At 40.3% G+C, this 17,859-nt stretch overlaps 1 protein-coding gene across 1 annotated transcript in view; it reads right to left on the bottom strand.

Moving 5' to 3' along the window:
• The window catches only part of SPAG1 (sperm associated antigen 1), a 48,491-nt gene extending 32,196 nt beyond the window's left edge, over window positions 1-16,295 (bottom strand). Inside the window, exons 1-9 of the mRNA XM_036337887.1 lie at window positions 16,141-16,295; window positions 13,963-14,122; window positions 11,969-12,094; window positions 9,686-9,750; window positions 8,852-8,961; window positions 7,759-7,864; window positions 6,929-7,059; window positions 4,795-4,901; window positions 3,185-3,344 (exon numbers count right to left, since the gene is read on the bottom strand). Of these exons, the coding sequence (XP_036193780.1) occupies window positions 3,185-3,344; window positions 4,795-4,901; window positions 6,929-7,059; window positions 7,759-7,864; window positions 8,852-8,961; window positions 9,686-9,750; window positions 11,969-12,094; window positions 13,963-14,122; window positions 16,141-16,280 (1,105 nt within the window). The 5' untranslated portion in view covers window positions 16,281-16,295. The remainder of the gene's footprint in view (window positions 1-3,184; window positions 3,345-4,794; window positions 4,902-6,928; window positions 7,060-7,758; window positions 7,865-8,851; window positions 8,962-9,685; window positions 9,751-11,968; window positions 12,095-13,962; window positions 14,123-16,140) is intronic.
• Window positions 16,296-17,859: the final 1,564 nt, after the last annotated feature.

Raw genomic sequence — 17,859 nt, 5'->3', positions numbered from 1 at the left:
CAAAGGCTAAGTTGGACTCCTCCCTACCACAATTAATCAAAATAAATCAATGTCCAAAATATGAGCTAAATCATAAAACTCTTAGAAAAAAAACATAGGGATAAATCTACATGACCTTGGATTTAACAATGATTTTATATATGATACGAAAGGCTCAAGCACAAAAGAAAAATATATTGGACTTCATCAAAATGTAAAACTTTTGTGCAGCAAAAGATGTAATCGAGAAAGTAGAAAGACCACCCACTGGATGGAAGAAATAATATGCAAATTATTATCTGTAAGAATCTACTATCTAAATATGTAAAGACTTATGATCTATATATATACAAGCCTAAGCAACCATTACAATCGAATGATCAGAACGACGGGTCCACTAGTCACTATGATGAGCACTGACCATGAGGGGACAGACATTCAACACAGGAGCTGCCCCCTGGTGGTCAGTGCGCTCCCACAATCAACCTCCCACAGCCAGCCAACCTCTCCCCGTCCCTCCCCCATCCCTCTGGCCCCGTCCGGCAGCCAGCAGGTCCCTAGGCTCCGGCCAGCAGCTGGCAGGCCCTGGCCAGCTTGGCCCCAATAGGCCCTGATTGCTAGCCAGGCCTAGGGATCCCACCCATGCGCAGATTTCGTGCACTGGGCCTCTAGTGCATCAATAAAAAGGCAAGTAATCTAACTGTAAAATGGCAAAAGGACTTGAATAACATTTATCCAAAAAGATATACAAATGGCTTATGAACACATGAAAAAGTGGTTAACACAATAAGTTATTAGAGAAATGCAAATTGAAACCGTGAGGAATTACCACTTCACAATAGCAAGTGTTTGCAAGAATGTAGAGAAACTGGAATCCTCAGACATGGCCACTGGGAATATAAAATGCTATAGCCACTTTTGAAAACAGTCTGGCAGTTCCTCAAGAAGTTAAACACAGAGTTACAATATAACTCACGCATTTCACTCCTATACTCAAGAAAATCAAAAACATGTCCACACACATAAACCTGAATATTCATAGCAGCCACCTGAGGAATGGATAAAGAAAATGTGGTATTATCTATGGTGGGCAGTTGGACATGAGTAGGGCAAGGACCATAGGCCAGGTCAGAAGGTCACCAGAGTGGAAAGCCCCAGGTGCCTGGCAACAGACACTCAATGGTAGGGTGGGACCTTGCCTCCATGGTGACTTTTCCTCCCCAAGCGTATCAGTGGTCACTGGGTTTGGAACCCCTGACCTTTCCCCGCTAGAGGTAACATCTAGGCCTCAGTTGTATTTCAGCTCCAGGCCCAGAGAAGCAACAAAACCAGCTGCTTTGAATAAAGACCCCCTTCCCTGGTGCCACCATCAATCAGTGGAGACCACAGCCCTGAAGGACACACCTGGAAAGCTGCTGACCATTCTATTCAAACCTTCCCCTGGGACCTGCCCTGAAGTCTCCACCCTAACGCCCTTAGGATGGAGGACCCGGTGCGCTCTCCCTCCAGAGAGCATACAGGTGCCTTCCCTTTTCCTTCCTCCTCCCTGCCCCAGGCCCCAAGGGCCCTTCCTTTGTCTCCATAACTTGCCTTCCTAAGCCCATCTCTTCTAGGAATTACTTTCTCTACCTCTGTGATTTAACAAACAAATGTTCTCTTGGCTCTGAATTCTTTTCTAGCCAGAACCCAAGTACCGAGGCTGCTGAACTCAGGTTGGTCTGACCCCCCTGGTCAGACACGCGCTGCTGTTCCCGCCGCCTGCCACATAATGACTAACAATTCTTTCTTGGAATGTGGTGGAATGGGAAACCACCCGCAAAGATTCCAACTCAATGATCTCCTCCGGACTTTAACATTATTTTCCTAATAGTGACTTGAATTTCTCCTGTCTTGTCCGAGGCGCCAAGATCTCTTTTTACAAGCCATCTAACAATACAAGTTGGTAGAAGTAAGCATAAAATAGTTCTATTCATTTTATTTCGTTTTAAAAGGATGACTTTAAAATGGCTTCCAACTTTTCATTCCACCTAATCTTTTTTTTAAAAATATACTTTTATTGATTTCAGAGAAGAAGGGAGGGGGAGAGAGACATCAATGAGAGAGAGTCATTAATCAGCTGCTTCCTGCACGCCCCCTACTGGAGATCGAGCCCAAAACCTGGGCATATGCCCTGTCCAGAATCCAACCCGGGGACCCTTCAGGCTGACAGTCTAGACACTGAGCCAAACCGGCTAGGACTATTCCACTTAATCTTGATTTGCTTTCCTGGTAAAAGGGAACTAATTGGTCTTAAAATTTATATTCTTCTTATCAAGAAACTTTTGTTTTCTGAATCTTACATATTTTTATGTATTCCATAATCTACAAAATAATTTGGGGCCATGAATGACAAAATCAGAAATGATTCCTGGTCAGGGCACATGCCCAGGTTTCAGGTTTGATCCCCAGTAGGGGACGTGCAGGAGGCAGCCAAATGATGATTCTCTCTCATTATTGATGTTTCTATCTCTCCCTCTTCCTTACCCTCTCTTTTACAAATTAATGAAAAAATATATATTTTTAAAAAGATGATAGCCTGGCCAGTGTGGCTCAGTGGTTGAACATCGACCTACGAACCAGGAGATCACGGCTCAATTCCCAGTCAGGGCACATGGCTGGGTTGTAGGCTTGATCCCCAGAAGAGGGCAGCCAATCAATGATTCTTTCTCATCATTGATGTTTCTATCTCTCTCTCCCTCTCCCTTCCTCTCTGAAATCAATTTTTAAAAAAGATAGTCAGGAATTAAATTGAGCATTAGAAAACAGTGTCAGGTTAAGAAGAAAAATGAGTTTGGGAGATTATATTAAGAAAAAGATGAGCCCTAGTCAGTTTGGCTCAGTGAGCGTTGGCCTGCGGACTGAAGTGTCCCAGGCTCAATTCTGGTCAAGGGCACATGCCTGGGTTGCAAGCTCAATCCCCAATAGGGGGCATGCAGAAGGCAGCTAATCAATGATTCTCTCTCATCATTGCTATTTCTACCTCTCTCTCCCTCACTGTTCCTCTCTGAAATCAATTTTTTAAAAATATATATAAAAAAAATAAATACAGGAAAAAGAAAAATGAGCTATATTAAGAAAAAGATTAAGGCTACAAAAAGTTTGATAGACTAACTCGTCATATAAAAAAGTAGTATTCTACATAACCAAAAGAGAAAAAATGTTTTACTCTTATCTCTACTGCCATCTTCATGTTTTCTTTCGCTTTCTTTTCCATTTTCATCTTCTGAGTTTTCTACTTCCTGAATAACCATCCTTTTCCCCTTGGTGTGAGTCTTAGATGCGGGCGCAGAATTTTTCAGCTCTCTTTCAACCTCTGACAGGGTTTTCTGCAACATAATCACCATATTTAAGGAAAAAAAAAGTTTTCCTTTAATAAAAAATAAAACTATTCTTTCAGGCAAGAATATAAGCTATTAAAAAGGGAACAATGATCATTAACGTAAGGCTTTTCATGGTGGTCTGTTGTTTTTCTTTTTCAAACAACTTTGTTGCTTTGTCTGATTATAGACATACATGGTTGCTGTAAGAAACCTAAAGCATTAACAAGTATAAAAAAGGCAGAAAAAATTATCTGCCACTTAGGTAACACTTGGTATTCTGATGGTCATCTTCCTAGATATGTTCATGTACATATATATTAAACATACCGTTAAAAAAAGGAAATACTATGGGGAAAAGATGTGTTCCTAAATGGGGCCTTACAATGAATTCACTGAAATGCTGCCTTGACAAATGCAGCTGATGCTCTAGGGACTTTAGCTGCCATTCAGAGATAGATACCCAGCAGGCGTATGAGGAAAACTGGAACTGCTTGTTGGAATACAGTGCTGCACGAGATTCTCATTTCTGAATATATTGTGAGCAGAGAAACTAAACGACGTCAGACTATCTTTTTAAGGATGTATGCCTTGGAAAATAGAGTATCTCTCCGTGAACTGCCTTGGGAAAGAGAGTATCTCCCTCCAGAGGAAAGAGCAGGTTTGCTCTCTGGGAAAATGAAGATAATGTCTCCCTCTCACGTTAGTTGGGCAGATGTGCTTATATTCCATGAAACCTGGGGATGCCTCCGCTGGGACACGGATGCACTGAGTGTGCAGCATCTACCTGGGCGTTTCTGTGCTACCCCCATGAGACTTGGGAGCCAGGGGAACTGACATGGACTTGAAGCTCATCAGCTTGCTATGCTGCAACCAAGTCCTTTGTGTCCAACCCAGGAATCTTGTATATTCCTCTCGGCCACCTTGTTAATTTGCAGGTAGGGTAAAATCTCAGACCCTTCACAGTTCTCAACACTTACTCTACTCTTCAAGGCCTTACCACAGACCACCCCCCCCCCACCCGCCACACACACACACACACACCTGCCCAGTGCACATCTGAGTCAGTCTGTATCAGTGATGCATGCTTTGCATGCACGTTACGGAGAGAAACCCTCTTTTATGGCCACCAAGCTCGTGCCTAAGCCCAGGAAACGTGTACACTGCTCTGCATAATAAATTGGAATTAGCTCAAAGAAAACCACTGCCTACAGCATTGCAGGAAAGAAAAAAAATTGAGTATTTGTCCTTCAGAAGTAGGTTTACAGTTCTGAACAATTTAAGAGCTTGCTTTCTTCCACTTCAAATTGATGTTAACCTCTTAGGGGTGTCTGGGATGTACCTACTTGTTAAATCTGTAACCTAATCCTCAGCATCATGTGTCCAGCAAGATTGATGTCACATAAACACAGAAGCAGCAAACTACGGAATTCTGTGAGGAATCACTTTCTGTACTTACTTTGGCCAACTCGTTATCAGGTTCAGCATCCAGCACTTGGCGCAAATCCTCCATCGCGTCCTGGAGCTTGTTCTGATGTTTAAATGTAGTGGCACGGCGCAGAAGAGCTGAAATTTTACTAAAATAAGTTGCTTGTTTTAACATATGGCGCTATGGTTAACAATTTTTTGAGTGGAAGAACGCAAGTAGCACAGAACGGTTTAGGATGCCACTGTGCAAAGCTTAACGACACCCATTCTCATGTTGTCGCACATACAGAAAATGGTACTGAGGTAAACAAGAGGCTGCACCAGGCACCTGTCCCCTCCAACCACCTGGCCCTCTGGCAGCCCCAGGCCCTGCCAGCTCCTCCAGCGGCTGAGAGATTCTGTGCTGTGCGACATAGTGGAGGCTTCTCGTTAAACAATGTTTGCCTCCTTATAATCACCACTAGCATTATTTCACCACTTTCTGAAAACTTTGAAAATCATTTATTCAAATTTAGGATATTACTGACCAGCATCTGACTCAGAATATGGGGTCATTAGTGGAGTCTTTATAGCAAGTTCTAAAATAACCAGAAGGAGGTATTTCACATGGATAACAGAGAATCCTGATGATTAAGTCAGCTAGGTTCAGAAATCAAGTACTTTGGTAATTTGCATCCGCTTTTTAAATATGTTTGAATGTATAATAATTATTAAATCCTGAAAATAAATGCCTTTTTAGTCCCATCATTACCCATTATATACTGAGAGAATTTGTGTAATAAGTCATTATTTTGAAAAGAATCAGGCTTAGTAATTCTGAAAAGTGAGAAATTTATATCTGATATATTTTAATGTGCTATTTTAAAGCATAATTTTGACCAATTTGATGTTAGTTTTAAAATAAACAATGGAGCCTGGCTGGAGTGGCTCAGTTAGTTGAGCACTGTCCTGTGCACTGAAAGGTTGTCAGTTCGATTCCCGGTCAGGGCACATACAAGAAACAACCAGTGAATGCATAAATAAGTGGGACAACAAAACCGATTGTCTTTCTCTCTCTTACCCTATTTCTCTCTAAAAATCCTATATAATAAAAGGGTAATATGCAAATCAACCGAATGGCAGAACAACCGGTTGCTATGACGTGCACTGACCACCCAGGGACAGACGCTCGATGCAGGAGCTGCCCCCTGGTGGTCAGTACACTCTCACAGGGCTCACTGCCAGTAAGCACAGCGGCGGTGGTTGTGGGAGCCTCTCCTGCCTCTGTGGCAGTCGGACATCCTCTGAGGGCTCCCAGACTGCGAGAGGGCGCAGGCAGGGCTGAGGGACCACCCCCTCCCCAACCCCACCCCAGTGCACGAATCTCGTGCACCCGGCCTCTAATAAAGAAAGAAAGAAATAAATGGAAGGAAGGAAGGAAGGAAGGAAGGAAGGAAGGAAGGAAGGAAGGAAGGAAGGAAGGGAGGGAGGGAAGGAGGGAGGAAGGGAGGGAGAACAAACTATGGAAATATAAAGATAAATCATTTTGCCCTGGCTGGTGTGGCTCAGTGGATTGAGCATTGTCCCATGCACCAAGAGGTTGCTGGTTTGAATCCCAGTCAGGGCACATCCCGGGTTTGCGGGCTGAATCCCCAGTAGGGGGTGTGCAGGAGGCAGCCAATCAAAGATTCTCTCTCATTATTGATGTTTCTACCTCTCTCTCCCTTTCCCTTTCTCTCTGAAATAAATAAAAATTAAAAGAGAGAGAGAGAGAGAGAGAGAGAGAGAGAGAGAGAAAGAGAGAGAGATGGTAATGATGACTGCACAACAATACCATTGAACTGTATACTTAAAAAATGATTAAAATGGTCAATTTATATGTATTTTACAAAATAAAAAAAAAATGGAAAGAAAAAACCCCATAGTTAAATGCAAGCTTGAGATAGTTCTTTAAAAAACACATATATTTTATTGAATCTTCTGAAATTATCAGCTACTTCAATGCAAAACCAGGGACTTAAATTCCAAGTTAAACTTGACATTAAAAGTAACTTTATGAAGGTAATGATTCCATATAGAAACTTGAGTTTATTTGACATATGCTTAGTGTGAACATAATGAGTGTCTACAAAGAGTCTTTAAGGATCCTGCTGTAAATTTAAAAGCGTCCTTTGCATATGTTTTACCTTTTACGTTTCCAGGCTCTAACTCCAAGACCTTTTCACAATCCTGAAAAGCACTGTTCCAGTTCTGTAGTTTGAGTTCTGCTTGAGCTCGATTATTATACGCTGCTACGGTGGGAAGCACGGATATGCTCCTATAAAACAAACGCTCATTGGCAACAAGCAGGCCAGTGGTAAATCCAAGAAGGCAGAGAAACGCAGCTTAAGTTAAAGCAGAGTGGTAGACACAGAGAAGGGACTGGTGGTTGCCAGAGAGGAGGGTGTTGGGGGGCAGGGGGAAAAGGTTAGGGCTGTTATAAAAGTCATGGGGACATAAAGCACAGCACAGGGAATATAGGCAATGCCATTGCAATAACTATGGAGGGTGTCAGGTGGGCACTGGAAATATTGGGGGAATGCTTTGTAATGTATATGATTGGCTAACCCAGCCGTGGGCAAACTACGGCCCGCGGGCCGGATCTGGCCCGTTTGAAATGAATAAAACTATTGAAACAAAAGACCGTACCCTTTTATGTAATGATGTTTACTTTGAATTTATATTAGTTCACACAAACACTCCATCCATGCTTTTGTTCCGGCCCTCCGGTCCAGTTTAAGAACCCACTGTGGCCCTCGAGTCAAAAAGTTTGCCCACCCCTGGTCTAACCACTATGCTTTATACCTGAAACCAATACAAAATAATGCTGAAACAGAAGTGAATTTATGATAAATACAATATCTTGAGTGAGTCTGACATAGGCCATTTAGCTTATTTATATCCTTTCAATAATTAAATTTAAATGCTACCATTTCTTTTAAAATAGCAAGTTTAAACCACACAAAAATCTGCTCACCTTGTATAGTATTTCACAGCCTCTTCATAATCTCCTGACTTGAAAGCTTCATTTCCTTTTTCCTTTTCACGAGTAGCAAGAAAATCCTTTCCCTTCTCAGTCAGACCTAGAAACAAATGGTACCTGCTTTAAGTAAACGTATAATTTAATAGAATATTTACAAAATGTTAAATCCAAGAATGCTTATTTTAAGAGAAGCTGAAAATTGTAAATAATTAAAAGAAAAAAAATGATTTCCTAAATTTAGTAAAGTTTCTTTTCTTTTTTCTAATCATTCACAATTTTTGAGGGTTTCCATATTTTATGACTGATTTTGTTTCTCTTTAAAGGTACTATACGCCTATGGACTTCAAATGAAAACAAACTGTTCCATCATTTTGTTTTGAAGCAAAAAGAAAATAAATTTGAGGGATTTGAAGGAAAAAGAGGATTAAAAAAAAGAAATGAAAAACAAATTAATTACAGTAAAAAATGGTTTGTATTTTTAAGTCTTACTAAAATTTAAGAAGTATAACTGTTAATCATATAAAATTAAATAAAGGATAGATCTGAATTTGTTAGAAGTGGTCAACTTGCCAAAACCGGTTTGGCTCAGTGGATAGAGCGTCGGCCTGCGGACTGAAGGGTCCCAGGTTCGATTCCGGTCAAGGGCATGTACCTGGGTTGCGGGCACATCCCCTGTGGGGGATGTGCAGGAGGCGACTGATCGATGTTTCTCTCTCATCGATGTTTCTGACTCTCTATCTCTCTCCCTTCCTCTCTGTAAAAAATCAATAAAATATATTAAAAAAAAAAAAAAAAAAGAAGTGGTCAACTTTAGGAGAAAATGCATAAACTTGTCATGAAAATCTGTAGCATTTAAAGAGAAAGCCTTTGCCCAACTGGTTTGGCTCAGTGAATAAAGCATTGGCCCATGGACTAAAGGGTCACAGGTTCGATTCCAGTCAAGGGCATGTACTTCGGCTGCAAGCTTGATCCCAGTGTGGGAGGCAACCACTTAAAAAAAAGAAAGAATGTCCTCTAGTTTGACAGTTTTTATTATAACTTTAAAAACTTAAAGACTACTAAATTGTTCTTATATTTCCCCAATTACCTGCTGTGTCTAGTCTTGTCTCAATTTTAGACAAATGTGACTTGTTGTTTATTAGAGTTTTTTCTTTGCTATCTTCATCAATTTTTGAACATTCCTTTTCCACATCAAATCTTAAAAGAAAGAATAAAAACAAAAAAGTACAATACAATACATTAAAAAATACTAATGATATTCTTGTATTTGTATCACCATGCCTTTAAACACACATTCCAAAAATGCATAATAGCTTATATTACAAGTTTTCTGTATTCTTTCTTATTAACCATGTAATTTAGTGAAAACTTAAACATTAATCAGATCTAAACTATTTAGATTTTTGTAATTAAAATTGTAACACATTTCTCTCAATTTAAATTTTTTTTAACTATTTTATTTTTTTACAATATACAAAATAAATCAGTCTCTATGCGGTCTCCACTTTCGTTCCTCAGATATCAGAATTCTCGCCTGCGAGTTTTCCATTGATTATTCAGTAAGTTTTTCTGTATTTTAGTTGTAATTCCAGTTTGTTCCTGGGAGCATGTGCCCGCAGCATCCACTTACTCTGCCGCCATTTTTAATCTCTCAATTTAAAATTTTTGTTCTTTTTTATTTTGGATAGGTATAAGGATTATATTATTTATTTGTGGTTGCTCTCATAAACAAAAGGATGCAGGAGATTTTTATTTAATGAAAAACAAGATCAAGAGTGCTTAGACTATATACTCTGAGTACTCTACTGAAGTACCTTGCTATTCTTAATGTTCAGGTTTGTAATAATTAAGAACTTATTACAGTATTTTGTGGTAGAGAAGTTTTCAGTGACAAATTTTACATAAAAAATGTAAAACATACTTATCCCACTCTGCATAATCCCTTGGAATATTCTTTTTAGCCGATCTACTTTTAGAACATTTTCCCTAAAAGAATAAAAACACACGTTATGAGACATACTTAATATAAGATTAGCAGGTTTTATTATAAATGCAATGTGAAGAATTGGATTAATAAGAAAACTGAATGAATAAGAAAAAGACATACCCTTTAAGCTATAACAAATCCAGTATTAAAATTATTAAGAAAAGAATATATATCAAGCTTCAAAGGATTTTAAATTTGTAGCTAATTCGCCCAGCAGGTATGGCTCAGTGGCTGAGCGTCAACCTATGGACAGGAGGTCAGTGTTGGATTCCAGGTTAGGACACATGCCTGGGTGCAGGCTTCATCCCCAGTAAGGGGTGTGCAGGAAGCAGCCGATCAATGATTCTCTCTAATCATTGATGCTTCTATCTCTCTCTCCCTCTCCATTCCTCTCTGAAATCAATAAAAAAATATTTTAAAAAAATTGTAGTTAATCTCAGAGCACTCTATAGGACTTTAAGCACATACATAAAATTTTTAAAAAATCACATGTGAAATGATTATTAGTGATTTTCTGATAATAAAAAAGTAATAAACTATCACTCATTCTTTTAAAACCTAGGCATTGGAGAATATTTTGCTGTATTACTCAAAGCTGGTTTGTTTGTAATAACAGACACCCAACTTGGACTAATTGTATTTAAAAAGAACACATTATTGGCTTATGTAACCAAACTGATGAAAGGCAGGACAGGGATACTGCTGGATGAGAGAGTCATATGGTCTCTCTCCAATTCCTCTCCCCACCCCTTCCTCATCCCTGCTTCTCTCTGCCTACTGATTTTGTTTTCCCTGCTGGCTACTTGCTTTCTCCATGTAGTAGAAAACATGGCCACAAGCAGCCTAGAGTTATAACCTCACAGGCCTCCGAATCAGAAAGGAAAAGGACTCTGCTCTCCATCTTTAGAGAAATCCCAGGGAAGGGTTCTGATTGCCTAGCGTGGGCCATGCGCCCATCCCTGACCAAGCACTAGCTTGGTGCTAGCGAGTGGCCCAACCTGGGTCACATGCCCAATGGAAGCACCAGAGGCAGTGGGAGAGAAGCAAACAATAGCCATTATGCTCACAAATAGTTTCTTAAATTATTTCTTAGAAGTTAGCCATAATCTGAAACCATTTTGAGCGGTTTTGTAACGTGGTGCATTGGTCACGTGGAGTTAAGCAGATCTTCCAAATATTCATACATTTCGTCATACAATAAAAAACCGTATCTGCTAATATCTTCACGGAGCTCCTCAGAAAAGTCTGAGTACGGGAAATTGTTTTGTCACAAGCAGGTATTCAAGAGCCACGTAAGAATATGAAATACTCTTCTAGATTGTACTTGAAAGCTCAGGTATTATCACTGGCAAAAAGCACTGTCGGTTAAAGTGACAGGCCCACTTTGTTCATTCTCAATGCAATGTCTGCCAAAAAACCAAGTCTGAATAATCATAAATTTTTGGAGAAAAATTTATTCCAGAAAAAAGTGGCGACTGAAGCTGCCAACTCAATCACACAAGTGCTTCTCTTGAGATAACAATCATCTTTCACGTCACAGTGAAATGCTTTCTGCATACTTCCCATTTTATCACAAAGAATATTAAAAACATGTGTCGTTTCTCTCTCCCTTCCTTCCACTCTCTAAAAATCAATGGAAAAATATCGTTGGGTGAGGATTAACAAAAAATAATAAATAAATAAATAAATAAATAAATAAATAAATAAATATGCCCTTGCCCAGGTGGAGTAGCTCAGTGGTTGAGCGTCGACTATGAACCAGAAGGTCACAGTTCAATTTCTGGTCAGGGCACTTGCCCAGTTGTGGGCTCGATCCCCAGTGTGGGGTATGCGGGAGGCAGCCAATCAATGATCCTCTCCCGTCACTGATGTTTCTATCTCTCTCTCCCTCTACCTTCCTCCTGAAATAAAGTTAAAAAAAAAACAAACAACAACACAAAAAACTGGTCAGAGTAGAAGAGACTGAACAGCAAAAGAAAAATGAAGAAAGGCAATTAATCTAAGATGCAAGTCTTCAAAAGAAAAGGCAGTTTTATTTTGATTCATCAATTAATGAACAATGGTCTACTCATGAAGGTAATAGCACATGACCAGCTGAAAGAAATCCCTGCTCTCCTAGAACACATCACCGTTTGGCTGCACTGACAAAACTGAGATAGCTCTCCTCATGCACAACCTTCTTCCCCTATCCACCACATCCCGCACCAAAAGGCCTACTTTGGCAACATGAAGATGGCTGTTTGAACCACGAACTGGAGGCAAATTTTCTTCCTTTGCTGGAAATGTTTCAGTTTCATGAAAATATATTTTACTTTCTTCTTTTTTAATTTCTGTTACCCAATTCTGAGGGGGAAAAAGGAGGAAAATGAAGGCAAATATACAATTTTAAGTAATTAACCAAGCATTAGAAAAGACTATATGTCATCAAAATTCCCCATGGATCCGTCAGTTTTTTAGGTGACAGTTTGCTCGTGCCATTTTCTCTACCTGGAATGCCCTTCCTACTCTTCTTTTATTTGGGGAAAATACACATATCATAAAATTTACCCTATTAATCATTTTTAAGTGTACAGCTCAGTATTATTAAGGAAATTCATATTGTTGTTGGCCTTCCTACTTCTCACTATCTTGCAAGATCTTATTGACCATCTCTCCCAGTAAGCTTTCTCTGAGCTTCCGGTTTGGTTTAAAAATATTCCCCCTCTTAAGCAATAAAACAATAAAAAAAAAAAGATAAAATGTTCCCCCTCCATGTATTAGCATAATGGTTTAAAATAATCTATTTAGTGTTCATCCCTTTCACCACACTGTAAATTCCTTGAGGGCAGAGCCTATGTCTTAATCTCATTTTGTGATTCCAGAACATAGCACAGTGTCTGGCATATAACAGGTTCACAATAATGTTCATTAAACTGAATTGTCGCCTGGCTGGCATGGCTCACTGGTCGAGCATTGACCCAGAAACCTGGAGGTCACGGATTGATTCCGGTCAGGGCACAAGCCCAGGTTGCAGGCTTGAACCCCAGTGGGGCATGCAGGAGGCAGCCAATCAGTGATTCTCTCTTATCATTGATGTTTCTATCTCTCTTCTCCTTCCTCTCTGAAATCAATAAAATATATTAAAAGAAAAATAAATAAATAAAATAAATTGTCACTGGTGCCAGGAAAATACTGAGTAGGGTATTTCTTTATTATCTGTGAAATTCTATTATTTATTTTTCATCAAATATATAGTGAGGGTGTAATATTTGCTAGACATTCTTAAAATAGGCTCTGGGATATAGAAATAAACTCTGTTACCTGTCCTATTTGTATAGAAGGCAAGGAGGATGGAGGGGGCAAACAGGAGAAGCAGGAGAATAAAAACACAGTAAGGGAAGAAAGGGAGAGGAGGAATTGCAGAAGAGAGGAAGGAGTGAGAGAGAATGGGAAATGCAGGAGAAGTGGCAAGGCAGACATGAAAGAAAGGGGGATGAGAAGGAGACTGACTAAAAAAGTGACCTGAAAGAATACACAGTTGGGGTAAAAGCAGGCTCTGCAACGAAAACCAAAAGGTTTTGCCCTGGCGATGTGGCTCCGTTGGTTGGGTGTCACCCTATGCACAGAAAGGTTGCGGGTTTGAGGCATGCAAGAGGCAGCCGATCAATGTTATGTTCTCATATCAATGTTTCTCCCTCTCTCTCTCTCTCCCTATGCCTTCCTCTTTCTCTAAAAATCAATGAACTATTTTTAAAAAACGAGGTTTTATCCCCCCAAAATAAAGTCAAAGAACTCTAAACATAAACCACTATTGTAGCTATATTAATAACCAGATTTTCAAATTCAAGTCAATAAAATGGTAAAGTGAGAAAGCTGATGAAAGTTTGTAAAAACATAGCATTCTGAACCCAGGCAGCCTGGCTCAGTGGTTGAGGGTTGACCTATGGACCAGGAGGTCAGGGTTCGATTCCCAGTCAAGGCACATGCCCAGGTTGGGGGGCTTGATTCCCAGTAAGGGGCATGCAGGAGTCAACTGGGCAATGATTATCTCTCATCATCAATGTTTCTATTTCTCTCTCTCTCTCCCCCTCCTCCCTTCTTCTACGAAATCAATAAAAATATTTTTTTTAAAAAAGCCTTTGGCTGACAAAAAAGAAACCTAGAATTTTGGATAAGTGAGGTAGACATATATACAACATGACAATGTCACAAAAATCGGTGTTGATCTATACCTTTATATCGCCATCAATTTTTTCCCATTCTCTCGCTGTGAAACTGGATTCTGTCGCTGCAGGTTTGTCTTTCCTCAAAGCTCTACTTTGAGGAGCCAATCCTTGAAGGCGCTTTTCACAAAACTCTATAAGTTCAGGATAATATCCTTCCTCTCCAGACCTTAAAAAATAGTACAGAATTTTAGAGGTGCCGCTTTGTTCAGAGATCAGCTAGACCAGCGGTTTGCAGGCTGGGTTCCACGGAGCCCAGGAGCTCTGCGGAGACCTCAGGACTGCCCCGCAGACAGTGGCATGTGGGGCTGCTGCTCCCACGCACCTTCCTCAACCAGTGCAACCTCCGTTATCATCTGTTCATCCGTGCAGGGATGCAACGGAAGAGAAGGCGCTCCAAAGACACACATTTCCATCACACACTTTACAAGGTGAATGAATAACATTTCCTCTCCTCTTTAACACACATATGTTCCTTTTGTACATAAGGTAATTTTAAACTTAAAAATGGAGATTAAATATTAGAGGCAGGCAGAAAGTGAGACTCTGGACTTCCTTTCCAAGGAGGAGCTCCTAGCTTATCTCCGTCCCTTCCCCCAAAGGGATGGGAAGAAAATGGCAGAGGAACAGTTTAGAACAGGACTCTAAATACAACCAGGAAACAGAATTCCTCTCTTAGAGGGTTAAATGGAGACATCTGTTCTAGTTTGTCTTTTTTTAATTATTATTAAAAAGAAAATCAAGCCGAACCGGTTTGGCTCAGTGGATAGAGCGTCGGCCTGCGGACTCAAGGGTCCCAGGTTCGATTCCGGTCAAGGGCATGTACCTTGGTTGCGGGCACATCCCCAGTGGGGGGTGTGCAGGAGGCAGCTAATCGATGTTTATCTCTCATCGATGTTTCTAACTCTCTAAACCTCTCCCTTCTTCTCTGTGAAAAATCAATAAAATATATTTAAAAAAAAAGAAAAGAAAATCAATTTTTGCCCTTCTCCTGTAAGTCTGTTCACTTTTAAATTTTTAGAAAAATAGAAATATATCCCATTTTCAAGTAAAATTAAAAAACCATCATTCCAAGTCAATGCAATATAATTTCATGAAGCTATTCATAGAATTTCTTAGAACCAACATTATTACTATGGCTTTCAAACACTTTCATCCCGTAAACTTCTCATTTTGTTGATCAGTCCTTGGTCAAATATTCATGAATATGTTCTTATACTGCTGAGGAAAACAAAAGGGAAAGCAATGACATGATTCCTATTTCCATTTCAGAACTGATGAGGTTGTTACATCAACTCTGGCTGGGGACAAGCAGGGCTGCCTAGGGAGGACATGACACCAAAGGCAATGAGAGAGAAAAAGCAAAGGACACGGTGGTAAGATGAAGGGTCCGGGGGAGAAAAGAGCCACCGCAGAGATGCCACGGTAGGGATGCCACGTTCCACACGTGCTTCTGCAACATCAGGCTACTCCCCAGCGGAAAACCCCCCAAGAAACCTGAAATACGTGGCACGGGACAGTGTTTCTCGAAGTGGGTTCCCTTGACCACCTGCATGTCAATCAGCCAGGCACTTGTTAAAAACACAGATTCCAAACAAAACAAACAAATAAAAAATACAGATTCCTAGGCCCCACCCCAGATTTCCCAAAGTAGAATTTCTGGGAATGGGACCCTCAAATTTGCATTTTTAACAACCACATGTATATGGAAGTTTAAGAATCACCACCATGGGGTTCTTAACCAGAGAAGGCCGGGTTCCCTGCTTCCTGTTCTGGCCTCCGGGCTGGCTTCCCCGCCATCCTCCAAGTGACCAGCTCACAGAGTCACCAGATGGCACGAAGTGGGAGAGGCCAAATAACCTTATCAGCATAGGCTGGTGAGCTACCCTACATCCTCCTGGCGACTCTCACAGTGACCTTTTCCTAGACAATGCGAAGGAAGCAAGAAAAAGGCCCTCCTCAAATTAGCCTACGGTGCACGGAGGAAGTACACCCAGCCAGACCACTGCAAACTAACCACAGGATCAAAACCACTATTGTGGAACCTAATATGGGCAAATACAACGAACAATAGCGATACTTGAAAATGTCTTCCAACGTTCCTAATGCAGCCTCAGCTTTTAGAAGGCAAGAACAATATAATTAAAACTGACAAATTGAAACTAGAAATGATTTTTAAATGCTTACCTAAGCACACAAAGAATTTTTTCCAAATGTTTAACGTCTGAACATTTTTCAATGTACTTGAAATCCAAATGTTCAACGGGAATTTTGAATGTTTTTGTGGTTCCAAAGCCCAACAATGATGGGCAATCTTTGGCAGTCATGGCTGAAATATAGTACAGGAAAAGTTATGAATCTAGTGTGTGTGTGTGTATATATATATATATATATATATATATATATATATTCAATTTGGATAGCAGTAACCAGCTAGGTACTTCTTTAATAATTATGTTTTAGCTCTAACCAGTTTGGCTCAGTGGATAGAGCGTCGGCCTGCGGACTGAAAGGTCCCAGGTTCGATTCTGGTCAAGGGCATGTACCTTGGTTGCAGGCACATCCCCAGTGGGGGATGTGCAGGAGACAGCTGATCAATGTTTCTCTCTCATTGATGTTTCTGACTATCTCTCTCCCTTCCTCCCTGTAAAAAAAAAATATATCAATAAAATATATTTTAAAAAAATAATTATGTTTTATTTCTAGAGAAAAGGAGGAAGGCTACTGATTTTAAACTCTCTCTCCCTGATAATGACAGCTAACATTCATGGAGCTAAATTACTATGTACCATATATGGATTATCTCCACTTACGTAATGCTGAAATTCAATGACTAAGCAGGTTTTGGTGCTATAAAAAAGGTAAAAAAATACTTTCCTCTATCCAGTTAAGTTCAGTAACTGAGGCCCTGTGAATTAAATTGATAGAACACACATTAACAGAAGGAAACATTTATTTTATATGCACATGGGGGCTTCACAAAAAAGTGAAAACCCAAAGAATCTGTTTAGCGTGGGAGCCTATATACCATTTTTATAAAGGGTGATAAATTGTGGAGAAGTAATTAAACAAAGGAGAAGGGGTTTTAGCTTCCAGGAGAAAGTATATATATGGGAGAAACTAATGAAAGGGTGACCTTTCAAGGCGCTCTCTACTCCCAGCACCTGGAAAACAAAGTGGGGCGCGGGGCTGAGAGACACCCAGAGGCCCTCTGGGCCCCACGCACCTGGGCCCCCACTCCCACCCACTGGAACCAGGAGGTCAGGGTTCGATTTCTAGTCGGGGCTCATGCCCAGGTTGCAAGCTCGATCCCCAATGGGGGGTGTGCAGGAGGCAGCCGATTAATTAATCTTTTCATCATTGATGTTTCTCTCTATCCCTCTCCCTTCATCTCTAAAAGCAATACTTTTTTAAAATCATTGCCCTAAAGTATATTGGGTGATAAATTTAAAAATAAGCAGCAGCAATGGGCCTAATTCACTTGAAGTATTTCCTTCAGCATGCCTGCCCTCTATGAGTCTAGTCATATATCGGACCTCTGCAGAAGAAGAGGATGCTCTGTCAGCTTCACCTCCATCTTCCTGCTGGCTTTAACTTAGGTATAGAATATAGATAACAGTTTGTCAGCATTTGGATGAGATATGGCTGAGAAATGAGATTATGGCTTTTGCACCATACCGGAAGGGTCTAGTATGATGAATGGCTCCCATCACAACATAACTTTAAGGGTGGAAGTTACAGGAAAGCAACATAAAGAATTTTTAAATTATTGATGTTGCCCAGAATACAATCGTTTGTCTTAGGATAATTTACCAAAGAGCTGGAGGATCTTTGATAGGAGAGGTTTAAACATCTAATAGGATTAAAATAAATTACCTTAAATGGAAGGTATCTTGCAACCCCTGA

This window comes from Myotis myotis, unplaced genomic scaffold (assembly GCF_014108235.1).
Source record: "Myotis myotis isolate mMyoMyo1 unplaced genomic scaffold, mMyoMyo1.p scaffold_m19_p_16, whole genome shotgun sequence".
Classification (NCBI taxonomy): domain Eukaryota; kingdom Metazoa; phylum Chordata; class Mammalia; order Chiroptera; family Vespertilionidae; genus Myotis; species Myotis myotis.
This window is presented reverse-complemented; position numbering and strand designations above follow the sequence as displayed.